At 34.9% G+C, this 27,877-nt stretch overlaps 3 protein-coding genes across 6 annotated transcripts; 2 read left to right on the top strand and 1 right to left on the bottom strand.

Moving 5' to 3' along the window:
• Positions 1-649: 649 nt before the first annotated feature.
• LOC107792404 (uncharacterized) lies at positions 650-5,693 on the top strand. Of its 3 annotated transcripts, none has more exons than XM_016614614.2 (6): positions 650-1,011; positions 1,654-2,439; positions 2,688-2,746; positions 3,177-3,305; positions 3,630-3,765; positions 5,168-5,693. In XM_016614614.2, the coding sequence occupies exons 2-6, from the start codon at positions 1,732-1,734 to the stop codon at positions 5,486-5,488; spliced, it is 1,353 nt and encodes a 450-aa protein (XP_016470100.1). In that variant the 5' UTR covers positions 650-1,011; positions 1,654-1,731; the 3' UTR covers positions 5,489-5,693. The 3 variants fall into 3 exon arrangements, with proteins under 3 accessions (XP_016470100.1, XP_016470102.1, XP_016470101.1); XM_016614616.2 differs by having other exon boundaries at positions 711-848; XM_016614615.2 differs by having other exon boundaries at positions 739-975.
• A 6,344-nt stretch (positions 5,694-12,037) lies between these two features.
• Positions 12,038-15,320, top strand: LOC107792403 (putative prolyl 4-hydroxylase 12). 2 transcript variants are annotated; one of them, XM_016614613.2, is made up of 7 exons: positions 12,038-12,230; positions 12,856-12,963; positions 13,197-13,254; positions 13,347-13,436; positions 13,851-13,908; positions 14,619-14,791; positions 14,882-15,320. In XM_016614613.2, exons 1-7 carry the CDS (start codon positions 12,160-12,162, stop codon positions 15,230-15,232), a joined length of 909 nt encoding a protein of 302 aa, XP_016470099.1. In that variant the 5' UTR covers positions 12,038-12,159; the 3' UTR covers positions 15,233-15,320. The 2 variants fall into 2 exon arrangements, with proteins under 2 accessions (XP_016470099.1, XP_016470098.1); XM_016614612.2 differs by having other exon boundaries at positions 12,040-12,230; positions 12,853-12,963.
• Positions 15,321-15,914: 594 nt separating this feature from the next.
• On the bottom strand, positions 15,915-25,441 carry LOC107792401 (gibberellin 20-oxidase-like protein). Its single transcript, XM_016614611.2, has 3 exons — positions 23,340-25,441; positions 17,657-19,528; positions 15,915-17,243 (listed from the first exon to the last, which is right to left on the bottom strand). The coding sequence occupies exons 2-3, from the start codon at positions 18,010-18,012 to the stop codon at positions 16,640-16,642; spliced, it is 960 nt and encodes a 319-aa protein (XP_016470097.1). The 5' UTR covers positions 18,013-19,528; positions 23,340-25,441; the 3' UTR covers positions 15,915-16,639.
• Between the last annotated feature and the right edge of the window lie 2,436 nt (positions 25,442-27,877).

The raw sequence follows: 27,877 nt of genomic DNA, 5'->3' as shown, positions 1-27,877 counted from the left end.
TTTTTGAAGTTTCATAAATGCCCGTTCAAAAAAGATCCTACAAATATTTAGTTTTCTCCTTTCAAGTTTATCGTTGCAGAATAAAACATCAAAGTAGGTCAATGTGCATAAAGAGGCATATGAATATAATTGTTTTTGTCTGCACCAAATGGTGTGATCTTATAATCAATTATGTGGGCGAAAGTTGTGGAAAATTAGGGTTCAAATTATAACAAAAAATTTAGATAATTTTTTCTCATATGCTAAATTAACTAAAAACATTTATATAATTTTTCTTTTCCTATTTGTTGTCAATCTCCTTTTAAATTGGAATTAAATCGATAGGAGAAGTGGACACTACAAATCATATGCTAAATTAACTAGAAACATTTATATAATTTTCATTTTCCTGTCCGTTTTCATCTCCTTTTAAATTGGAATTAAATAGAAAAGGAGAAGTGGACACTATAAAAAATTCTACATTATTAGAGTTTTCTCTTTTTCTCCTTTTCAATATTTTTCCAGTTTCCCTTTTTCCCTAAATCCACTTCCGGAGAACAGGGAAAAAACACGAGTGAAAAAGGACAACGAAAACACCAAACACGTGATGAACGATTATAACTACGGTCGGTGAAGGAGCAAAAGTGAAGACAACATCTCGGCCTTAAAAATACTCGCCACGTTATTAGCCGAGTCCAAATTTTGACTTTCAGCTAGCTCATAAGCCACTACATACTACAACTCAGCAATGATTGGTACACATATGTCCTGATAACGAGGCTAAGTTTGTGCAATTTCCTTGATTATTATTCTGGCCAAAAAAAAGAAGAAGAAGCAGGGGGAGGGTGCTGACTGCTGAGAACTGAGAAGTGAGAATTCACGGCGTTGACTCCAGAATTCTCCCTCCTTTTAATTCTCAGTTTGTTCGTTTTCTTGATCATTACCTGAATCTGCTACTTGGGCGTGTCAATTCTATGCCTATTCTGCTTTCTTTAGGTATTACAACGTGTTCAATTGCACACTAGCCCTAAGGTAGATGGACCAATTCAGCTAATGTTTAATGTTGCAGAGCTAAAGCTGTTAATCTTTTTATTGCTCTTTCCATTTTCTCCTCTCTCTTTTTCCCCCCTAATCATAGTTCATGTTACTGGGTACCAATGAAATGTGAAGAAGGCTCTTTATAGAATCAAATTCTTGTATTTTCAGCATTCTTGATACATGTACAACTTGCATAGTTTTAAATTTATTTTTCGGCACCAAATTAGATACTCTTAGCATGGATATGAATATCACTGTAGGAATAAGTCTCTTTTGTTTAGTTAGAGATAATTGTAAGATTCTCTAGTTTTAGCAAACTCCCATTTTACCTCTAAATAAGATACAAGACATCTCTAGTTTTAGCAAACTCCCAATTTAACTGTAAAGACAATTCGGTAATGTTCGAATGAAATGAGCTCAATTGTAATTGGAGTGGATATAAAAAATTCATATAGCCAACCCCAACTAGCTTTCTCAGTTTTTCTTTTAAAAAAGAAAAAAAGAACCCGACTTTTAACCTAGTTGATTGATTGATATTTGTTTATATGATTGTGAACTACTCATCTAAGTTGTGGGTCTTGTGGCATTTATGTTAAGACATCTTTGAACTTATAATCTGCTATCTTGACATTGCAGATTTTTTCCTTGCTTATGCTGGATATATACTCAAGGGCATTCTTTCTCAATGGTTTGATGCATAGGCTCTAAGTAATAATGTCAGTTCTCTGTGGTTTACCCCCTCTCCTTGAATGTGTATACTGTGTAGCATGTGCCCGCTGGGCATGGAAGCGGTGCCTCCACAGTGCAGGGCATGACAGCGAAACTTGGGGCCTTGCCACAGCTGAAGAATTTGAACCTGTTCCTAGGCTCTGCCGATACATATTGGCCGTATACGAAGATGATCTTAGACAACCTCAGTGGGAACCACCTGAAGGATATGGAATTAATCCAGATTGCTTAATTGTGAAGAAAAACTATCCAGATACCGGTGGCCGAGTACCACCATATCTCTTATATCTGGATCATGAACATGCTGACATAGTTCTCGCTATTAGAGGTCTTGATTTGGCGAAGCATAGTGATTATGCAGTCTTGTTGGACAATAAGCTGGGTAAAAGGAAATATGACGGTGGATATGTTCACAATGGGTTATTAAAAGCGGCTGGATTGGTGTTAAATACAGAATGTGAAATCTTGAGGCAATTGCTGGAGAAATATCCAAACTATACCTTGACTTTCACTGGACATTCACTTGGGTCAGGTGTAGCAGCGTTATTAACAATGGTAGTAGCACAAAATCGTGACAGACTGGGCAATATTGACAGGAAAAGAATAAGGTGCTTTGCTATTGCACCAGCTAGATGTATGTCATTGAATCTGGCAGTGAGATATGCAGATGTCATCAACTCCATTGTGCTTCAGGCAAGTGTACTCTCCGTCCTTCTTACTAGGGGAAGTTGATTTATTGGCTTTCGAATTTGTACCTAGAAAGGAATGAGCTTCATTTATTATGGATAATGGTTGAGATGTTTGCATTATTTTCCTTTCTCTATTTTGATGTCCATCATCAATATGTCTCCTGGCTTTTTGGACTTCCTTTGATGTTTTTGTCTGATCGTGCTGGTTGCAAATTCTTTCAATCTAACTCCATCTTCTTTTTTCTTAAATAGGATGATTTCTTGCCACGTACAGCAACCCCCTTGGAAGACATATTCAAGTCACTATTCTGGTAAAAGATATTTGAATTTGATCTTCTACTTGCTTTCAAGAGTCCATTCCCTTATTTATAATAAGAACTTCGGGTTCCTCGTCTATAACTCTCTTAAGAAGCATTAGATTGGTGGTTCCCCATCAACTAGGAAGATTGAGCTCTTCTTTTTGTTTCTGCTTTCAGTTTTTGTTCATCTCCTCTTCATTGTGTTTACCCCCAGTGGACTTACTAAGACTTTATTTAATATTAAAAAGAGACAGAATCATGTTTTTGTAAAAGATAGGAAGGCACTACATAGTAGGGATGCGATTGTTCCTACATTAAGATGAGATTTCCTACGGCAGTCATTAAGTGGAGGGTCCACTATTATTGATTCTTTTTTACATGCTGATGTTTACTATTCATGAGTAACCACATTTATTTTCATTTGCTTATTTATTTTTTGCAGTTTGCCATGCCTATTATGTCTGAGGTGCATGAGAGATACATGCATCTCAGAAGAGAAGATGATCAAAGATCCACGCAGACTTTATGCCCCAGGTCGCCTTTACCACATTGTTGAGAGGAAACCTTTTAGGTAGTTTCAGACTTAAGGATGTGCTACATGAAATTGTCTTGAGTCGTTTAAACACAACCCCATCAATTAAACAAGTTCTTTGATGTTGGTTCTGTATAATAAGCCATTTATTGTACATGTTCAATCAATTTTGTTATGTTTCTGTTTTGAATAAAAGCATCTAGTGCGGCAGGTTTGCCATAAAAACCACATTGTCGGTTTGCATACTGCATAGTACATGCAATCGATAAGGATACCATTTAGTCTGCAGTATTTTCTAGTCTACTATTAGGCAAATAATTTGAACTCTGATTCCTATACTACCATGACTGTCTGTCAAAACAGATGTGGACGATTTCCACCTGTTGTGAGGACTGCAGTTCCAGTGGATGGGAGATTTGAGCACATAGTTCTCTCTTGTAATGCTACTTCTGATCATGCAATTATTTGGATAGAGAGAGAAGCACGAAGGGCCCTCAAAGTAAGTTGTGTGCACTTTTGTCTATGACGATTGATGGATTGTGATATAATACCTAACAAATTGTTTTTTACACTTTATTTGATAAAAAAGAAATTGTCTTTGCACTTTACATCGTTGTAACCGTAGTTTTACTTCTACTGTGCCTGCTCAGCTGTAGCCTATCTGGAATGAATTTTCAATAAATTCATGGTTTTTGCATATGCCTGCTGCTCTATGCAGTAGACACAATCACAGAAATAGAAATTTTACTGCTGCACTAACTTTGAATGGTGATGGTTCAAAGTTAAAACTAGTATGAACATGTTTTCACTCATGGGCTCTCCACCTTATTTCATTGATGGCGTTGTCTGTACCCAGTCCACCCGTGTGAGGCACTTATGATCTACTTTCATTGTCAGTTAAGACAGTTTCAGTGGTAATTCTTCTTGTCACAAGTTCATCACTCTTAATGGTGGTTGAATACGAAATGCAGCTCTATTGATAAAGAGTGGGTAAACTTTTTTATTGCACAAGTCGTCAAATAGAGAAACTGAAAGCAGAAAAGCGTGGTTGTGTCTATTGGTTCCTGTAGTCTGTGGATTGATGCATTCTTATAAGGGAAAAGGTTCAAATGTGCCCCTGTAGTATCCGTAATTGCTCAACTTTTCCCGCGGCTAAACTTTTGGTCCATACATACCCTTGCTTTGCTGTTAGCAAGTATTTGCCCTTGCCATTAATAGAGATCCAGCGTGAAATGGGTGGAATCCACATGTACAAATTCTTCGAGAAAAAATGTCCAAATTTACCCCTCAACTTTTGACTATGGTTTAGTGCCCTCAAGTTGGAGCTTTCTTAGGGGGTTACGGGCAAAACGAGACTTTGACTTAACAGCAGGGGTAAAATTAGACCAAAAAGTCTAATGGAGAGCAAAGTTGCTCAATTTCGGACAATATAGGGGCAAATTCCCTTCTTTAATATGTATTGTTAATGTAGGTGCATTGAAGAATTTTTGCAACTTATATGCCCTTTGGAAATATATAGAGGATTCATATTGTCAAACCGAGTAGCTTGGCATTGATGCATAGCTTATTGATTGATTTATAACATATTTAAATATTTACGGGGAGCTTTGGTAGTCATTCATTTAGCTTATGCAAATATTGTTGAATTCACTTATGGCTAGTTGTTCGGGCTTGAAATATGAGGGTAATTTGGCTTGAACATACTTTAAATGAACGACCTGTATCTTGTGATGCCCCTATTTGTGAGTTGGGAATTGGAATTCAAATGAATTGTAAAATGTATCTGCCATTCTATTCTATTGATGTGGTCCAAAAGAGTTCTTCTATGTATCCTTGTTACGTTGTAGGTATTGAAGCTTAAATTGGTTTTGACAACATTCATATTTATTTTATGCATCTAGTTGATGGAAGAGAGAGATCATGTGATGGAAATTCCAGCTAAGCAAAAGATGGAGCGTCAACAGACGTTAACTAGAGGGCACGGCGAGGAGCATAAAGCTGCTCTACAGAGAGCTGTCACCTTGGCTGTACCGCATGCTTTTTCACCTTCTCATTATGGAACTTTTGATGGAAAAGAGGATGAACATTCTGATAAATCAGTTGGTGATTCATCTACAGGGTCGTCGACTAAAAGCAAGAACAAAGATAACTGGGAAGAACTGATTGAGCGTCTCTTTGAGAAGGATGAGTCAGGTCATATGATTCTGAAGAAACCACAGTGATAAGCAAGCAATGTTGTAACTTAAGCATCCTATATAAGTAGTGATACTTTGGATCATCATTCTTTAATTAAACCTTATAATTCTTTTTTCTCAATTTCAACTTGATTGACACTTCTTTTGTGTGTGCGTGTCAGCCAGTGGCTTGTATCAATGTATTCAGAGAAACTTTCAGAATATATGCTAAAATTGACGTATTTATTGGTCTTCTTTTTATGTAAGATTAATGTGTTAAAGATTCTTTTCAGGGGGCTGCTAAGTAGGTAGGAGTAATAGAGAGCATAAGGTGTTAGATTTTTTAGTCATCCAATGTTAGAGAAGCTTCTAATAAAGATACATCATTTCAGGTTTTTTCTGGAGATGCGTTTTTTTTTAAGAGAGGATATTCTAAATGTAATTAATCTTTGTTTTCCGAATGAGACGATAAGTGTAGAAATATCCACTTTTAGGCTTAATATAAGTACTGGAAAGAAACTCTCCAGACTATATTAGCCATTTATTCTTTTATTTTTCTTCTTAAAACAATCTTAAGAAAATTATTTCGCGATGTAATTGAAATTCTCTCGTACAGTAAGTTATAAAGAAGCTAATTGAAATTATATGTAAAAAACTCCATTTGAATAGGTGATGATATTATAGAATTATGAGGTTTTAGGTTCAAATTTCTGCGGAGGCAAAAACATTAGTTAACTTGTTCTTATATGTTTAAATCTTGATTGACAAATTATTTGGTATTGGTGCTAGTGGGAGGTAATAAATATATCGTGAAATTAGTTGAGGTAGGGCATTAGTTTGCGACAAAGGAGCAACACTCTACCAGTTGCAATAAATCAAATCAAAGCCTATTTGCGGTGCGAAGCATATCTTAAACTAAAGTATGTCGGACAGAATAAAAAATTGGCTGATTGACCAAAATTAATTGCATTCGTTAGCTAAAAAACATATAAAATATGTATATTTTTTTTGTATATAGGTATATTATATAAAAAATATATTTTGTCCGCTTTTTTTTTTTTGGGAACTGCTAAAATTATACATTTCTCAAGTATATTATTTACATTCATTAAAGATAGCATTATGACAGACGTTATTATTATGAAATTGCAATTTGTTTTAAACTATTTGAGAAAATTACAAACCAAAGACATTATAGTTTCTCCCAAGAAATAAGCGAAAAGAATTTAAATCCTATACACTGATAATAATTTTAATAGGTTATTAATCAATTATGTACGTACATATGCTTATAATTATTTTTTTAAAATGGCAAAATATATAAAGACCCATTAAACTTGTCCAAAAAACAGGTTTGAACACTTTAACTAAACGAGTGTTCTTTTACCCCCTAAACACATTGCAAGTGAATTTTGTTCCACTCTCCATGACCCCAGACCCAACGCGTGGAAACATTTGATTTGTGAGCGCATTTTACACTAAAATTAATGGATAAAATGAATTTAAAAAAAATCATTATAAAATAAAGAGACCTAATGGTAAAAGAGACTTTTTACTTTATAAGGAGACCCAAAGGTAAAATCTCCAATTATCTGATCCAATTCTTCTTCTCTTCTTTACGAACCCTAAATCTCTTCTCCTTCAATCACTCACAAATTCTGGCCAAGACCTACAATTTCGAATCCTTTTATCTGAATCAAAGCCTTATTCTTCTCTATAATCTTTTGGTACATATGATTTTAGGGCTTATTGAATGTTTCGAATTTCTTCTTATTTGAGGAGTTCATCTGCTTTTAGGGCCTAGTCGACAATGCGGTCAACTAACTTGGCTAGGCTTTGCATGGAAGATGATGATCCTGGGTTGAATGAAGAAGTGCGCTGCAATCATGGTTATGTGCTGCCGATAATGACTGTTTGGACCCCTCGGAACCCCGGTAGAAGATATTGGGTGTGTCCATACTATGAGGTAAGTTTAATCTTTTTAAATTAGTTGAAGCTTTCACTGATTGACCTTTAATTAATTCCTTGTGTTTCATCATTGTAGGATCCAAGATCTTGTGATTTTTGGCGTTGGAGAGATGTAGAAATTGATCCAAGATCGAAATTTGTTATTCCTAAACTTGTGGAGAAAATTGGTGAACTTGAAAGTGCATTGAAAGTGTATGAAAGTGTTATGAAGCCTAGGGGAAAAAATAAGTGGAAAGGAAGATAGAGATGCAATTAGAGAAGTTGGAGGGAAAGATTGAGAAGATGAAAAGAAGGGAGAAGAAGTGGAGGATCAGTTTGGTTAAGTCCAAGATTAGGGAGAAAGTACTTTATTTTTTTGTGTTGTGTGGATGTGTTATAGCTATAAGCTATTGGTTTCATCCAGTATATGTGAAGAATCATTCAATGAAGTTGCCTTAGGATCAGTTATGGCAGTAATATCTTTAGTGTTGCTTAACAAAATTGCAATATATTTTGTAAAAATTGGGTGTAACTTTTGTTGTAATATAATGCACCTTGTTGATATAGTTTGTGTTGTGAAAGCTGATAATATGTCTGTTACAAATACATGCTTTATATTGACTTAGAAATCTGCAGCACTGCTGCATATTAGCAGCATAATTATGCCGAAAAATAGATCAACAATTTTGCAGTCACTACTGTATATTAGCAGTATATTTATGCAGAAAACAGATTAACAACTTTGCAGCATACTTAAACAGAAAAAACTGAAAACCGACTTAACAAAATTTCAGTCATTGCTGCATATTATTTCCAGTAAACAGACCTACAAATCTGTAGTAACTGTTGGATATTGAAGAAAAACAGACTTAAACAGAAGCACAAAGAAACTGACTTAACAAAATTGCAGTCATTGTTACTTATCATTTCCAGTAATAGACCTACAAATCAACAGTCGTTGCTGCACATAATACCATAGACTTAGAAACTTTCAGTCATTGCTGAATACAGTTACATACCAAAACATAAATTCATATTGTCTTTACATATACCAACTTCCAAAAGGCAAACAAAAAAACTAAAGTTCTAATATCTACTAGGGATTGTGGTGCTGATGAACTTGTTTGGCTCAAACGAACTCTTTCAGATGCCTTTGACCTTGTCTTTATTCTTTTCTTAGCTTGAATATGTTGAAGATTCCTTGAGGTGATAACTTCTTTACCTTTTCATTTCACCCTTGTTCTTGGCTTGTGTCCAATATCTCCAGTCACTACTGCAGAGTTCATAGGCACAGCTGACACTCCAGGCTATATTCACAGAAACAAACTTAGTTAGTTTACATCCAAGTTTGATCAAAATGAGTTCAACAGTTGACACTATACGCTTACATTATAGATGGAAGCTCCACTTTCTGTTTATAGAATTCCCATACCAACCATTCTTGGCCTTTTATAGGGTGTCCCTCTTCCTATACCAGTAACAATATCCTATAAAAAGTATAAATTATTAAGAGGTTAAACATAAAACAGACCTACAAATATGCAGTCTATATAAGTAACTTCAGAATAATTACCTGTTTTGTTAAACCTCTTGGTCTTCCTCTTCCTCTTCTTGTTCCTGTTTTTGGTACACTTTGTACTGAAGGTGTTGATGAAGGACCAACACTTGATGACTTTGCACCACCATTTGATCTTGCAGTACCTTGTGTAGCCTTGTGAGAACCTTTCTTGTTATGGCCTTTAGCATGACATTTGTTACAGGTCATTTGGGTATCTCTTTTGGAAAGCTTTCCTATTTTGTTTTCAGTTGGTTCCTTCCTTCTCACTTTCTTGGGCCTGCCAGGCATTACTTTTACTTCTGGTGGTATAATTGAAGGGTTTTATGATTGTGGACACATCTTCATATTTTGTACAGGCTAAAGGAAGTGACTGTAGGTTTTCATATAAGTCTCCCTATGGTACCAATATGCAATATCCAAGAATCGAAAGTTTCAGCCATATTGTTGTCAACACTGTCACAATTACTGAAATACCTGAAATACACCTTGCATCACCTCTCTTTGTTTTAGTATAGCAGGTCCTCAACTATTTTATCTCATAGTTTCTCCATGTGATCAAGATTTTCTTTATCTCTTGTTCATAAGTTGACCTAGCATATCTCCAAAAACAGTTCCTTCTCTCAATGCCTCTTCATTTTTTTGACTAGTTTGCTAGGATGTGCTTGGCACACGTCCTATGTTCTGCTTGTGGGAGGATCTCACTAATTTCTTTGTCAAGTCCCTACAATATATAAAAGATAAATAGTGACAATATAAACAGTTAAAAGAATAAATAGAATTAACAGATTTGAACAACACATTTAATAGAATATAAGTTACTTTCTGCATGTCTGTAATAACAGTTAACTCTGTCCCATCTCCAAGCTCAAGATCATTCATTAAAAGGTTCACAAACCATCTCCAATTAAATATATTTTTAACTTCAACTACTGCCCAAGCCAATAGTAACATCTGTTTATTCCCATCCTTACAAACAACCACAAGTAATTTCCCTTTACATACACCTTTCAAAAAATAACCATCAAACCCAATACACCTCCTACATCCATCAATGAAGGCCTTATTCAATGCATCAAAGTAGATATAAAATACTACAAGCATTTTCCTCCCATCTTCTTGTGTTTCTTCACTAAGTCTCACAACACATGTGCTGCCTGGATTAGTCTTTAGTAGCTCATCTCTATAGTCCAGAATTCTATCAAACTCCTTAACATAGTCTCCCATAATCTATGTTAACACAATATTCTTGGTTTTTCTTGCAACAGTCCTTCCAATATATACTTCTAACTTCTTTTGAACTAACTCCTGAAACTTAAAGATTCTAATATTTGGTTCAGAAATTATTCTGTCCTTTTATATTTCTACTAAGTACTTTGAGTTGCACAGTTTTTTCTTGGTAGTACCATTGCACTTGTGAAATGGATTATAGTTCTTCACCATAAAATCTTTTGTCCTAGAATCATAACTAGCAAACAAGATCCATGGACAGCCAACACAACACTTTATCCTCACCTTTGTTGGTTCATTAATATACTTATCTAACTCTACATGTTCATCAATTGCATACTTAGTAAGTGCTTCTCTAAACTGTCTAACACTCTCAAAAGAAAGTCCAATTTCCCAAATAATTAACTTACAACTAGGATCAAAGATAACCCCATTTTGCTGCTTTCTTCTTGCTCTTACTGGCTTTTGGACTTCAGCTTCACCTTCATCATAAGCAGTTTGATCAGGATCTGTTTCAAAACTAGCAGCTTCATATGAGGGATAGTATGGCTTATCTCCAGCAATCTTACCCTCTAAAGAAGTCTCTTTCCTAGCTGCATACTCATCATATCCTACATCTCGACCTTTTTTTACCTAACTTGGCATGTCTAGTTTGAACCTCTTTCTCTTTTCTCTTCCTTCTATGCACATTTTTCCTCTCTTCTCTTAAATTCCTATACTCCTCATCAACATCACTACCATATTCTTCTTCCTCATCCTCAAACAATTCTTCAATTTTTGAATCTGTACTATAGTTACTGCTTTCTACATCAATTTCAACTAATAGAGTATCATCAAGATTAGAAAGACCACCTTCATCCCCACCAGGCACACTATGAGCATCAAGGACACTATTTTGTGGTTCTTCAAACCCTACACCTTCACTGCCCCTAACACTTTGATTTATCCCTTTATCAAAAGACACACTAGATTCCTCATACACATGGCTTACATATTCAATACCTGGAGGGACCACTAATGCTTCATCTACAGAGTGGGACACATACACTTCAAATATATCCCCATTTTTTAATAGAGGCACAATACCCGTAATATCCCTATCAGTTAAATTTTTTGCCAAAGTGCTAGAATTAGGTGATCTCACATAATTGTCACATGCTTCACAATTATACCTATTTTCTTTCACATAGTCTACAAACTCAAAATACGAAAATCTGTCAACATCAATATCAAAGTACTCTGTCATAATACCTCCTTCGTAGTTGATATGATACTGTTGTAACTGGCCTCCATGGAACATCTTCAGTGTAACGAGCTCAAAAGCCATTTCTTCGAACTGAAATTAGTAAATAAGAAAAATGTCCGTAAATATTTTTTACACTTCAAAATCAACAAGAGATTGAAGAAAACAAGAAGATTCTATAAGAGAAGCCAACGATCTTCAGTATCTACGCTCTAATCGACGAGATTTGGGAAAAAATCGACACTAGGTTTTGACTTCATTAGCCCTTTTCTCTTTTTGTTTAGAGATAAATGAGGTTGGGTAATTCAGCCTAGGGTAAAAAATAAAAGATAGAGGATCAGGTATTTTGATCGGATGGGTTTTTAAGTAATGGACCAGATCATTAAAAGGTTTGAGTTCATTAATGACATGACATCACCAGAAACAACGTGGCTCACACTCGTTTCATGGAGGGTGGTAATTCACTTGCAATGTGTTGAGGGATTAAAAGAACTCCGGTTTAATTAAAGTGTTCAAACCTATTTTTAGAAAAGTTTAATGGGGTATTTATGTATTTTGGCTTAAAAAATGTACGCTCTTGATTGATACCATTTTGCCACGTATGGAAGCAGCACGGAGTTTCATGGCCCTCAAGCGAGAGAGTGAGTTGAAACTTCGCAGATCCCTCTCGAATAACGCTGTTAGCGAACTCTGCGTTTCCCCAAAAAAGAAAGCCCTCACTTTCCCATTTTCTCAGGTTCAACAATGGCGAGCTTTTTTTGGTTTTTTATCTTCTTGGCTTTGGGGATCAGTTCTCAGGCTCTCTTCGCCCAAAAGTCAGTAATAAATTTCCTGCATTTTAGTTCATTATCTTTGATTTCTCTTCTTCTTCAATAATTGTTTCCTTGATACTCATTAGTAATTGCTACTTTCATTATTTTGAACACAAACCTCTCCTGATCTGAATTCATGATATTACATTATCTTTTTTTTTTTTTTTTTTTCCTTTGGGTATTCATAGGTTTTCATGTATTTAGTTTTTAGAATTTAAGGTTACTTAGCATGTTTAATAACTATAACGTATTCACACTTGAATCCAAGCCCAGATTCTTGTGGGGGTTCTGAACACAATGTATAACTTGCCTTTTTCTATTCCTTGTTTCTCCCCCCTTAAGTTTCGGTCTTTTGAGCTAAAAGTTTGGCAGCTTCTATGGGTCTGTCAAAAATACTGATTTTTATTATTGGGAGTTTGGAAAAGAACCTGATTTATCATATTATCCTGTACTTGTGGTTTCGAGTGGTTTCGAGAGAAACGATTTTCGACTGTACTGTAGAAGGTGTATTGCTCAATTAGTTGTAAGTTGCAAAAGCTTAAATTTAAGAAGAATTGTAATAAGCACAAGTTTTGAAGTGATTTTCGTAAATGGTGCTTTACATGATTACGACAATTTGTTTCAGAAGCCGAAAAGAATTGAGGGGCAAGGAGGTGAATGGGGATGACACTGTAAAGTTGGGCCATTCTAATAGATTTGATCCCTCACAAGTCGTTCAACTCTCGTGGCGACCAAGGTCAGGTAGTCAATTCAATCATTAACCTTGTTGCTTCTTCAATGTGTTGTGGCAAAAAAATTTCACGAGCGCAAAATTATGGGGTATAAGTGATTACACCCAAAAAGAAGAAGAATTTTCTTTGTTACTTCGGTGTATTGAAGGCATGTTTGTTTTGTGTCCTGATTTTCTTGATGAGATTACTTGAATAATTCTCTGTATGGAGGAATAATGAACATTTTTTCTTGAAATAGGGTCTTCTTGTATAGAGACTTTCTCTCAGCAGAAGAGACTGATCACTTAATCTCCTTGGTAAATCAGTGCCTCACAACTTGTAGTGCAATTCTTTTTTGGCTTAGGAGGTTTTTTCTAAAATGTATGTTAATATGGCTGCATTTGTGTAGGTGCATGGCAAGAGAAATAGCTCCACAAGTGATAATGCTTCATTGGGTGGGGAGAAGTTTCCAACCATGGGTATTCCTTTAGATGCGGAGGTAAGTTCTTTGTTATCTACACGGTGCTTTATACGAACTAATGCTTCTTTGGAGCATACATGTGACATTTGTATCTTAGATCATCTCTCTACACCTAAAATACACTACTTCATGTAGAAATCTTTAACCTTGTAAACTGAAGATATTAGTAATAATGCATTAGCGTTCTATAAATTCTGCTTACCATGATAGTGGACGGCACGCTCACTAGCTTTGCTGGCAGAGAAAGATATTCGTGTTGATTAAAACTCCGTACTCAGTACTCATAACATGTAAAAATGCAAGGTAAGGCTGCCTACATAAGACCCAATGTGGTCCGGCCCTTTCCTGGACTCCACGCATGAATGGAGCTTAGTGCACCAGGCTGCCCTCGAACTTGGTACTTATAACATGTTTCTTGTCACCATTCTGTAGGATCCTACTTCCTCAAGGATTGAAGAAAGGATCTCGGCTTGGACCTTTCTGCCTAAAGGTAGTTTCTATTGCCAAACATATTAATAGCCTGTTTGGTCAAGCTTCTCACCATGCCAAAAGTTTGCTTTTTTTTTTTTTGGGAAAAAAATGCTTTTGGCTAGAAGCAGAAGCAATTTCGAAGAAGCAGGAAAAAGTAACTTATCTCCAGAAGCAAAAGCGGTTTTGACTTTTCTTCCTACCAAAAATACCCTTTGCAAAATATTATATATACCTAAATAACTTTACTTAGTTTAAACTATTAAGTAATATAAATGATTTTGGGATGAACTTTCATATTTATTGAATGATTTTTTGACATATTTAAATTATCTTGAAAGAATAAAGTACTTTTCAATTTTATTTTTATATTTTACTTAAATAAAATAAAAAACTTAATTATTATCTTTAATAATAAATATTTGTAATTATTTATCTACTTATATAATATTAACTATTAAGCAAATCTTTAATAAAAGTACTTTTTGAAAAGCTTGGCCAAACACAAGTTATTGTTTAAAAGTGCATTTCAAATTGATTAGCCAAACACAAATTGTTTTTCTCCAAAAGTACTTTTTTGAAAAGCACTTCTCAAAATAAGCTGATTTTTCTAGCTTGGCCAAACAGGCTATAAGTTCCACTTTTTTTTCTTTCTAGGTACCCGTCCCAACTGAAGGTTTTGAGTCTATCTTTCTGTGTTCTCTGACTGACCACAATCACCCTTGCCTTTAGGAAATAGCAGGCCATTGCATGTTCTGCGTACTGGGCGTGAGAATTTAAAGGGGAATTATGGTTATTTTGACGGGGACTCCGCACTTAAATCCAAAGAACCATTAATGGCAACCATCATTTTGTACCTATCAAATGTGACGCATGGTGGTCAGATCCTCTTCCCTGGTTCGGAGGTAAAAAAGAGTGCTTTCTTTTCTTATTTTCGTAATGCCATCTTTGCTGTTTGTGCTGTTATTCTGATTCATTAGAACTCACTGGTGCAGAACAAGATCTTGTCCGACTGTATCAAGAGTAGTGACACCTTGAAACCAACGAAAGGAAATGCAATCCTGTTCTTCAATGCTCACCTTGATGCATCTCCTGACAGGAGTAGCTCCCATGCGAGATGCCCTGTTATTGAGGGTGAAATGTGGTATGCAATCAAATTCTTTTATCTCAGAAGTATTACTGTACAAAAGGATCCACTACAATCGGGTGATGACACCAATTGTACAGATGAGGATGATAACTGTGCTCAATGGGCTGCTACTGGAGAGTGTGAAAGAAATGCTGTTTTTATGGTTGGTTCTCCTGATTATTATGGTACATGTAGGAAAAGTTGTAATGCATGCTAATTCTTCATGTAATGTTATATGTACCTTAACTGGTTTTGTTTTTGACAAAACATCTTCTCATTATATCTCTTTTCTGTTTTCTTTTTGCCAACTATTGTGTAAACATGGCATCCAAATAGACTATTGGCGCTTAGCTGCTGAATCTTAAACCTTAAATTACAGAAAATTTGGCGGCGATAAATGTTGCTCCTTTCACCTGCAATGATCATTGACATTCTCTCAAATAACCTATTTGATCTGCCCAATTCGTCCAAGGTTGGGCCGGACATTGACCCACCTATTTGTTGAATTTTAGTGCCCGTTTCGACATAAAATTTGGTTGAAGTTTTTTCCAAAAAAATTTCACTTTTTTTCAAAATCAGCGTTTGTTCATAAAATTTTCAATTTTCGTATTTTGGAAATTTTTGAAAATTTGAAGAACTCCAAAAAATTGTTTTTCAGAATTCACTCAAATCACTCACAAAACTTAAAAAACAACCAAAACTGAAATTTATGTTCAAACACAACTCTAAATTTCAAATACCATTTTCACTTAAATTTGTTTCACCATTTTTTCGAATTTTACAATTCTTATGTCCAAACGCCTACTTAGCCCAACCCATCTTAGCTCATCTAAAGTCGACTTATTTTTAGCCTAAATTGATCCATAAGTAATTTTGATAAAATATATTTAAAATAATTCTTTTTTGGTTTGATATATTATATATGATGATAACAAAAGAAAAAAAGTCTTATTTGATAATTAAACAATTCATAAGAAAACAACGCACGCTTGATAAGAGTTGAACAGGTTGGGTTATGACGCAAAGTTTAACATATTTTGACCCAGTCTATTTTAGCTCAAGTAACTTTTGAGCGGGTCAACTCGCCCAAAATCAACTCAACCCGCCCATTTGACACCCTTAAAAAAAAAAATTCCTTAGCTGCCAACGAACTAATAAAAAAAGTCCCTTGCCGCCGATGAACTTATTAAATTAAATAAAAAAGTCTCTAATCTAAATGAGGAGACAATTTTGCCTAAATCCCTTGGTTGACTAATTATATTCCCAATCATTTGGTGGTCTGGTAGGCTCTTTTTTTTTTTTCCTCTTCCAAATTTAGATGTTTCATTTCCAGCTAAGTTGATAAAGCCTTTTTCCTTTTAAATAACCTCCATTAGAATATGCATTCAGGATTGTGTTTGGTGACCTATAGATGGTGCAAAAGGTCAAACTTCAAGGATTTTTGTGACAAAGTTATCGGTACTTGTGCTAGAATATGCAATAAAAAATTTAAGATACAAAGTAAACCATAACTTAAGACATTGAAAAAGAAGAAGGACAAATTCAGCTGCCAATAACAAAAAATATTGTTATCACCTGGAGACGCATCAATGGGAAGAAGAGAATGCTATAATGAAGATAGTAATTATTTACCTGCGAAATGTTTTACTGTGAAACCAACTTTCTCAAACTTGCCTTTCTCATTGCTTTCTCTAAACTTCAAATAATCAGCACAAAGAAAAGGCTTATAGACCCTCAAATTTTCGCTACGAACAATCTCTTTGGGAGCAGCAATCAGTTTGTCATCTTCAAAACACCAAAAGAAAGCAATGGAAAATCGACTTACAGGCTCTTTTAGGACAACTCTGTGCTCAGATGACCTTAATTTCCCATTACTCCAAGCCTGCAAAAGATCACCAACATTCACAACAAGAGTGTCTTGACAAGGATCAATGTCCATCCACTTACCTTCTTTGGATCTAACTTGAAGACCACCAACTTCGTCTTGATACACTATTGTTATGCAGCTCATATCAGTGTGCATCCCTAGCCCTTCAACTTCTTCTTCCTCTTGTACATTTGTCGTGAATTCGGGTGGAGTGTAGTTGTTTACTCTTAGATAGCCATGACAATTCTTGAATTCAGATGCAAATTTCTGCTCAAATTCAGGGCCTAAGCTCATCAGTATGACCTCAACAATGCTTTTGCACAGTTTCTCCATTTTGCTCCCATACTCCTCCATTGCATGACTAGGGGACATAAGAAATTTTTAAAACAATAAGGGAATAGCTAAATTCTTACCAGAGAGACAATTCATGTGACAAACAATCTTAAACCAGTTTGTGATGTATACAAGAGAAGAAAAAGATTCTTCTGGACCATAAAGCACAATAACAAAAACTTAAAATAAAAATTTAGCGATAAGTGCATTCAACGGTGTGGCCTTGCGCTCAATGAAGCACACGAAAACCAAGGGTCAAGTCCAAGCCGAGACAAACCCATCTGCCAAAGCTTTAATGGACAAAGTTACCCGGTACCTATGCTAGTGTAAGGTAGCATGTAGCGGATGAATAGTCGAGATGCATGTCAGCTAGCCCCGGCATCACCATTATAAATAAAATAAAATAAAAAGAAAAGATGTTGTATTTTTTTTTTGTTTTACCTGAATTCGGGAATTGGCTGGTTGATGAGGGCATGGCAAGTGCTTTGTGCAGAGGCAAAGAAGTCAGGTCCGGACACCCTCAGACTCTCAAAGAAAGGGGAAGCAATGAAATGGGGAGTGTAGGTTCTTATATTTGACAAGGGTCCAGCTTTCAGCTTTACATCAGAAGGAAAACTGAAAGTCTGTTTGGAAACGAAATGAAGTTGTCTGGATAAATCTTTGGGAATTCCATGGTTGCGGATGTGAAAGAAACCCCATTCTTTACAAGCTAAAGAAAGGGACTTAAGAGAAGATGAACCAAAAGGCCTCGAGATGTCGAAAATGGGAAGTTTTACAGAAGTCTGAGATTCAGACATGCTCAACAAGTAATGAACAGCAGATAGATAAGTTAGTTTCTTCAGTTGGAAACAGTACTAAGGTAAAAGAAATGCATGCATCCTTCAGTTTAGTTAACTGTGTAAATAAACTTATGTAATAGAATGAGTCACAAGAATCTCAATTACTCCTACATTATATATATATTTAGGGATGAGGACAAAATAGATGTGTAAACCAGTAATCCTCCAGAGAAATGGAAATAAATAATTATGCAGGATATAAAGAATGTTAACTTGAACTTAAATTAATATTTTGCAAGCTACTATGGACATTCACCAATTTATTAAGGTTTGACAATTTCTGTTTAGTGTTTGCCAACTCTTCTTCCCATTCCTTACAGCTCTCCTTTATTTTAAGAAGGTCAATGAAAGTGGAGAATGAATTTAAGACTCTGTAAGCAATTAGGCAACAGCGGGCACAAATGATGGAGCTGTGCTGGTCAAAACGGCTGTGTTGTTGGTTCTCAAGCTTAGATTCTTCAATATCAAGCCATACTTACTCGCACTCGATATTTATATCAAATTAAACAATTTAACCTAAAGAGTAGTATAAATTAAAGTAAGAATATTATATCGCTTAACCATGATTATTAGAGACCCTGGCCTATTTATAGATGTGAAGACTTGGGCAGGGGAGTCAAATGTTTCAGCCTCTCTCTATTTGTCGCTACTGTTTTTGACCTTGCTAATTTTTATTTGGAGCGGGCTCTCGCCTTATTTTGCAGTAAATCTTTTAAAGCTGGGAGAGGGGCGCAAGTCTAATTCTATTGATTTGTCTTATTCTCTCATATTCATTACTCTGACAAAAAAAGCACGACAATTAAGCAAAGCATAATTTATATGCAACCGAGGACATTGTGCCTTTGTTTTCTCCACACATATAAATTTAAAACCTAAAACACTTGAGAGAGAAATAGGAAAAAATAAAAAGAGCTGGTCCCGGTTCCTCCCTCACCCTTGAAAGTTTGGGATTCATCAATGCATGATGACACATTCTATACTTGTTTGTTCCTTTACTCCAGCAAGGAAACATGATTGACTTTTGGTGATGGCATAGTTTTACATATATTTTGATCAAATCCAAAGTTTCTGCATCTTCAGAAAGAAAATAAAGACCATTTTTTCTGGCAACTTATCAAGGAACTGAGGCACTAATAGACAAATATGCGGACTTCACATTTGACATGATGTAAGTAAACGCATAACATGCTAAAGCCATGCAAAATCTATAATTGCCATCCAACAGCACTTATTTCCCTCTCTTCCTTACTTACCACAAACCACATATTTCTGGAATCACTGAATATGTGGAAACAGGTTAAAGCTGAAGAAATTAAAAAGATGAGAAACCTATAGACTTAGTTGTGCACTTTTACAAACAAGGCAGTGAATTGTACTTAGAATCTTCTTTTTGGCTTTATTACTGCTAACAGCAGAAGACAGGGCTTTGGTCTTCCAATCTTCATTCAAGTTGCTTATCTGAGGTCCTCTACAACTGCAAAGGGAAGGTAAAATGATTATACGCATTTGAATACTTCACTACATGAAAGCATTTTTCTTAGATATAGATCACTTGTCAATTTTATATTGCCTTTCTGAAGGCGCAGCTTTTTAACAAGTAAAATGTCATTTTTCTAGATAAAGTGAAATCAGTTGCAATGGTGAAGTGAGAATTAAGTGTAAATTACACTCTCATTTTGAGAAACTTACATGCAAGTAGGAATGGCAAACGTGGGGTCGGGTTGGATATGGTTCGGGTCGAAAACGGGTAATGAAAAAACGGATAAATTATCCGACCCAACCCATATTTAATACGGATAAAAAACGGGTTAACCGACTATCCATAACTTCTTGAATATGAACATTTTTGGGAGAATTCCTAGTCTCCCAAACTTAAGGAACCCCCAATTTGAGGCTTTACAAATGTAAAAGTTAAACCCATTAGTTATCCATTGATTACCCATTGGTTATCCATTTTCTAAATGGATAATATGGTTCTTATTCATATATTTGACCCATTTTTAAAAAGTTCATTATCCAACCCATTTTTTAGTGGATAATATGGGTGGTTAACTGTGTTCTTTTAACCATTTTGCCACCCCTACATGCAAGTATATAGTTTTGTCAAATACACAAATGCTCCTAATCATAGTTTTAATGACACCAGTGGCAGCTATCCAAAAGGAAACAAAGAAAAATCATACAAAATTAAAGAAAAAGCACTAGCCCCTGGCAGCTGAACCCAGAAAGATTCCAATCTGCTTAGATAAGAGAACAAGAAAAATACTGGACATACGAAAGCTAGCTAAATTATTTTTGGTCGTAAGTGAGCTGAAGTAGCAAACAAATCCAAGCCAATTGGGGTTTTGTGATACTTTTATTTTTCTCATTTTTGCTCCATAGATCGTTACTTTCCATGGACTAGAGAGAAATTTAATAGACACCATTGGAGATTCAGATATTGAACTGCAACAAGTCTCCAACTGTCCACGGATCTATGCTTTATGGACTTTTCTGTTGAAGAAAAAATTACCTTGTGATACATGCAACACTTGCAGCTATGGACAATTCCCATCTGGTATACACATGGCAATTAGTGTATTATAATATTGGATATGGGACTATATCGAGTTGAATGAATCACCTCCTCTAAAAGTTTAAACTACTAGAAAGAGAATTGAAAAACGGATATCTTTCGTCACTTCCATTCAATAGGCAAGCAACATAAATCGCTTTCTTGAGCTTGCATACCAAGTTAGGATTCCTAGGAGAAGAGAAGCCTGGAGTTGGAGGAGGCTGAATAGAAACTTATTCTTGCCCCCTTCCCTTATGTTGTTGAAAGGCATTCTATTCTTCACGTCAAATTGAAATAAGGCCACCTTTTGATTGCAGCCAAGGCAAGAATGCCACGAATGGTGCAGGCTATCGTCTTCTCTCCCCTTTGATGTCTACTCAATCTATTTTCCTTCATATACCTTACCTCGACACTTTTATTTATTTGTTTATTTAGGTCAACAACGTGCCCCCTTCTCAAGGCCGGTTTTTTTTATTTACGTGGAACAACCATGTGAAGTATTTCGTCGATGGGTGGTGGTAAGACTCGAGCTCTTGACCTACTCTGATCTGATATCATATTTGCGTGAACGCCATCTAAAAGCCCAGAGTAGGGGTGTTCAAAACCGAACCGAAACCGAAAACCGAACCGCAAAAATGACTTATTAGCTTATTGGTATCGGATTATCGGATTAACGAGTGGTGAACGGATTAAAATTTTATAATTAAGGCCTTATCGGTTTAGAGACGGATTATTCAATTTTCTTATCGGATAAACCGTTAACCAGTTAAGAATTTTTATATTTATATTTTTATCCCTATGTATATTAAATATCTCTTCCGCTAATTTTGAAACCCTAAAATCTATATTCCTAATTTCTCCTCCATGAACTGTTAGTTGCATCAATTGTATTTTGGATTTCTCCTCCAATTGTTTTAAATTTATTTCTAAATTTCCATTTCCATAGTTTTAGATTTAATTAACATTAGTGATTATAACTTATAAGTGTCTTTGCAAACAAGAATATCAGTTAAACAAATAGTTGTACTAACAAATAGTGGTACTCCAGTAACAAAAAAAGCATCAGACTTTTAGGCAGGTTTAGATCAAGCAAGTTAATATAAATGGGTTTAAATTTAATGATTTAATGTCAAGTGGTATATGCACTCATATTCTATTAAATTTAGCCGATAAACCGCCCGATAATAGCTAAACCGATACCAATCCGTCCGATATCTTATCGGATGGCTAGCGGATTAATACATTTACAAGGCGATAACCAATAAGCCGAACCGTTAGGCGTAAATAACCGCCCGATCCGCCCGATAAGCAACCCTAGCCCAGAGTGTTGTGAAGGGATATATCATTTATTCAGGTCCTAAATAATGTGCCCACTTGAAAGTTAAGAGTAAGCAGCATTTTCTGTCCCCAAATTGCCATTAAATATCCATAAATCCAACAAAGATGCATGCATCTTACACCCAAGTCCATGTGACAAGTGACATTATACAGGATAGTGACTATAATTTATAAGGAACAGCACTGAGAAGCATCAAGGACTAAACCTGCAGCAATTATTGAACTAATCTGACAATCATCAGAAACTCCCAACCCAAGTTGGCAGGCAACTAATTAGTGATCCAAATTTGAAGTCACTATTTTAAACAGCAACTTGAGTGAATGCTCCCTTCACATAAAATGTGAGCATAGAAAAGACATAAATCGAATTAGTTATGGCAAAGAAAGATCAAGCAATCATTACTTTGTAAACCACACCTCTCCTCATCAATATTTTCAAGCACAACTTTTACTTGCTTTTCTTGGATAAGCCAATAAAACAGCATAACCAATATATAACACCTAATCTATTAGCAAACAAAACAATTGCACCCCTCCACTTTTGTTTTCATTAAGATTGCTAATTTCTGAATGGGTTAATATGCTTGAATCATAAATGACTAATCAGCAACTGAGAAGCTTTTGCTGGACGTACCAGTTTTGGAGTAACAATGTTAGTTTACACCCTGAGCAAGATTTATCAACCCTCTGAAAATCCTGTTCCTTTCTTTCCAAAAGGCAAATCTTGCAGGAAACTCATTTAGAGCCTTACGAATGCGTTCAAGTCATAGACCAATATGTGTTGGCAGACAGTGGTGCAGTGTACTGAATGGGGTTCAACTGAATCCCCTTCATCGAAAAGTTACACCATGCAAATAGGGCAAGAACAATTTTTTTTATATATATAAAATAATTTTTGAATCCACTTGATACCTAAGTGCCTTCACACAATCTGCAAGTTTTGCATTATTCTAATCCCCTTGTTACAATTCCTGGTTCCACCAGTTGGCAGAGCCAAGGATTACAACTAGACTCGGTTACAAACATCCCCAGAGTACCAAAAAAGTCTCTCTTTCACAAGCAAAAACCCGAGGCATTAGTATTTGTGAAATAAACTGACCTTGGGCACAAACACTTATCAACAGCAATTGGAATTGAAAGACTCTTCTTTCACAGTAAATCAAACCTTCACTATTATCCCAAAACAGTAAAAAAAAGCTCTAATTTTCATAGAAAACCATTCTCTTTGCATTCAAGCTTGCAACTTGACCAACTTTATCAACGACAAAGAATAAGCTTTTCCAATATTGCACGCATAGCTAATAATTACCAACATTATAATGAAAGAAGAAGTTAACGAAAGCTGTCAGTATCAAATTTCAAGAAGTTATAATCATAGGATCGGAATCCGAACCGGAGCTGAGTTTTGGGGGCTATTCTGAAGAAGAATTAGGGTTGTTGATGGAGCAAGATGACTTAAAAGCTTCAATATGAGACTGGCATTTCAAATAGTCGCCTTTATTTTCTTCCAAACACTTCTTCAGAGCCTCCACATCGCATGCTTTCTTCTTCACACTCTTGTTTTCCTTCTCCGTTTTCCCCTCCATTTATCTCACTTCTCGCTTCTATTTCCACAAAAAGATTTGGAATAAAAATAAAAAATAAAAAGGTATATACTCCAGGAAAAAGAAAAGAGAAAATGATGGACAATTGGACTGGACTCCTCTTTGTAATATGCTGGACTGGACCTTTGACGTAACCCGGAACCAGCCCAACTGACCGGTTAATTTTATATTTTAAAAATATACATTTCTCAAAAATTTAAAAGAGCCCTTCATTTTAAGAAATTCATAATGAGATTATACTATGAGAAATACTTACTGATCATTGTACCAAATTAAATAATTTAACTTTCTGAGTTACATAATAAAATAAAAATACATACAGTATCATTAATTATGTTTAATCGATATAAAAAATGCATATCTTGTTTTTATTAGTTTGATGCAAATATGAATTTCGTAAATTTTTTGTGGTTTTACCCTTTCAATACGAAAATGCATTTGAAAGTTCAATATTCCATAAGTAATGATGTTGGATGTTGGGTCTAAGTCATGGGTCGATCCATATGGGTAGACCTGATCCATCCTTTTTGTTGAAGGGATCAGATGAAATAACTTCTCAAAAAAAGTTACTACACGTAAGTGTAGGGGACAGTTTTTGTTGGTAACTGCTATATGAGTGCTCTTAATTATTGGGGTTTTGATCTTTGGCAAAGTGTGAGAAACGCAAGAAAGGAAAAAAACAGAGAATTAAGTTCTCTTCTTTCTTCCACATTAACACATAAAAAGACACTTAGTTTGTAAAAATTTTGCTTTGTTTCCAAGAGATTCAAAGAGGACGTTGGAGCACTTTTCTGGGTTGTAACTTTTACTCCGCTGTATTAACAGGTGACGAGTGTCTGGCGTGTATAAAATTCTAACTCGTACTCTGTCAAATAATAGTATAGAAAGATATCGAACCAACAGAGATTGGTTTATCTATTCTACAGACGTTTCTTGTTTTAATTACTATTTGAGAAAATCAGAAAGAGTAGAGTTGTGAATTAACTAACTAAAAATGCATGAATAGAGCAATAGAAAATATTATTTTTCACAAATATAGTAAAAAGGTGTTGGGAAAGTTTACTTCACTTAATATTTTTATTATACAATAGATATATTTATTCTTCAATTTTTATTTCTCGAAAATGTATAAATGCCTCTCACGATTACATTTATATATTATTACTATAGTTGAACAATTAATTGCACTCCTCTCACTTATACGAATTAATCGTTAGAATGGTAATATTAAAGAACCAGAAATATATACTTGAACTAAAACATGCTCTTTTTAGTAAGTCCCTTTCGGTTACCCTACTTGTGATAATTGATTACTACAATATTTGCCTCTTTCGGTTACAAATAGTGTTGAGTCAATTTTAACATATAAGAGATAAATGTCACTAAATAAAAGTTAACATCTATCAATACCAAAATTAACTATATTACTTCTTCTGCCTCTTTCGATTACAGAATTAGTAAAAAGTTAATATATAGTACGAAATAGATAGATGTTAACAAATTAAATAACACCTAACTATAAAAGCAGATAAAATTTAAATGAAAAGCTTCAGCTCAAATATGTGAAATTAAGAAATAATATCTACTATTATATTGAAATATTAAGATCTGTCATTCTCCCAACACAAGAAAAGTTACTCTATAATGGAGTTAGTACTGACAACGGAAATATTCTTGCCCATTAAATAAGAATATAGAAAGAAATATTCGAGAGAATAATTCTCCCTATTTAATTAAAAACAGGAACTAGAGTAATTTCTAACATTATAATTTATTTGGAACTAGAAATGATGTGAGTGTAATGGCTAAAAGAAGAAACAACTGAAGAAGAAAGAAAAGAAGAAGCTCGAAAGAAATGAATTCCAAACCGTAGCTATAAGCTTTCTCTCCCTTCATTTCATGTCTTGGAGCAGCTAATCGTGTCCCTATTTATAGATGTTTCCAAGAGTAGTGTGCATTGAATGTTTGGCAACTTGTTATTTTAACTTGGCAAGTTACAAGTTACTTTGGATTTAAAAGATGAATTCACGCCAATTTCTTTTTTTCTTTTTTCTTTTTTCTTTTTTAAAAAAAAAACCAAGTTGGCAGTAGCACATGGGCTAATTTTTCTCTTTTTTATTATTAATTCTTTCCTTTTCTTTTAATTTGTATAGTGAAGAAAGACCTTAGGTATGTGGGTCCCTTTTCTCCTCATAATTGATATAATCTAAATGCTTTTACAAATCCAATTCTCAAGTAAGATATGTGCTCCTGTCTTCCATATCTTTTCTTTTCTTCTTTCAATACCATGAATCTTCATTGTAAAATTTAGCTTTTTGTATTCAGATTTCTCCAAGGTCAGTCATTTCCCTTTTTTCATTAGTTAATTATTTCCTGCAAAGAAAGTAAAAATATTACTACTAAACTTTAAAGATAATAACTAAATTTATCCATGATATTTTTTTCTTGTCAACTACATAAATTTTGTACTGATCTTGAAATAATCCATGTCTCTGTTAATTATGTTTTTGCTAACAATGGTATCAGAGCATATATTATTTGTTTCCAAGTCTAACACTGATTCTCTTGAAATACACCGTCGTTGTAAATCTCTGTTAATTTTTTATTTGTCCGACCAGAGAAGAAATAAGAGAAGAAATAGGTATAGTGTACTAAAGCTAAGAGTAATAATAACTATGAATAGTACTGCAATCCATATATAACCATCAAAGTTGTGGGTTCTATTATTCTAGCTATGTGTCAAATGGCTTACTTTGTAAAGGATATATAAAGAGTACTCATATATAAAAGAATAACAAGTATTGTATTGACTAGTCAAAAATAGTTTGGTACAATTATGATTTGTGTCAGATCAATCACGCGAAGCCTTTCTTTATACATGAGTCAAAAGTAAGAATTGTTTGTCCTTATTTGCTATGAGAATTGATAGCTCTCTAGAAATACTTTAAGAATATAAATAATTACTTAATTTACTGCGCTACTATTAAGAGTTACGCCATGTTAAGCATGTTCAAATTTTTGTTACTTCGGTTATTTGAGAAGTGTACAAATATTTTTGTAATTGATTCTGTATATTGTTCTACGTACGTGAATAGCCATGGTGCTGCATCATTAAGTGATTTTTCGTTTGTTGTTTTTGATGTAAAAGCTTGAAGCTATGAATTTGGTCTATGTAAGGCAAAACAATGCATTAAATTTACTTGTATGTTTGGATTTAATTTAAGATGTGAATTGTTTGTTAACTTATGTTATGAGTCACCCAAAGAAGGGTAATACTGCCTAACACAAGAGGGATCTAGAAACTTATAATATTTGAAAAAAGAAAGATTCCACTGCACGTGGAATTATTGTAAGTTCAGTTGATGATGATCTCATCCACGAATGTGAGCAATATCCTACCGCTCAAGCCATGTGGGCACATTGAAGAGAGGCATATGGGGGTACAATTGTGACTCACCTTCGACAGCTGGCATCAAGTTTGACACGTACTATCACGACCCAAAACCACGTGACCGGTACCCGGCCCACTACCCGACTCGAGCGAACCAAACTATGTGATGCACCCAAATTATATGCATGAAATCAATTTAATTGCGGAAGCTCCCTGAAAATTATATATATTTTCAAGTTAAATGATAAAATATTTTTCAATTCAAAATTACACATGACGTCTTTTATGATAATAACAATGAGACTAAGTAAAATAAATATACTTTCATGTATGTCGCGTACAACCTCGTTACTACAATCTTTCACAATTATCTATGGAGCCTCTATATCAAAGAATAGAATCAAACACTTGGGCTAATATCCGACTAGCATAAATTAAGGAAACAACATGATAGCTACCACTAAATAGGAGTGGTGCCTCACCATATACCTCAGGAAGAGAGTCATCCTAGCCCTGACCGCATGCCACGTATCACTCATCATCCTGAAACATGTAAAGTAAGCGGGACCCTGGAGGGAGGGGGGCTAAGGGCTGAGTACACCACAACGGTACTCAATAAGTGTCATAGACTCTCTCTAACTTAAGTTCTTGAGACAAACTTTATAAAAAATAATGCCTCAATATTTGATATAAAATGATAAGAAGTTTTATCAATTCATGATCCTTGTCATTTTAAATAAAAGACAAGTACGATATAAACCAACATATAAACTTTTAAAATGTTTACATCAATCCAAGATTTTGGATAAAATCATACAAAATCATTCCATTTGTTTTAAGTCATTGAAATCACTTTTGGCTCCTTAGTCCTAAACATAAGAAAACCATCCTTACCTTTCACTAGGAGTAATATACCATCACCGTCATAAGAAGGTC

Source organism: Nicotiana tabacum, chromosome 4 (assembly GCF_000715075.1).
Source record: "Nicotiana tabacum cultivar K326 chromosome 4, ASM71507v2, whole genome shotgun sequence".
Classification (NCBI taxonomy): Eukaryota; Viridiplantae; Streptophyta; class Magnoliopsida; order Solanales; family Solanaceae; genus Nicotiana; species Nicotiana tabacum.
This window is presented reverse-complemented; position numbering and strand designations above follow the sequence as displayed.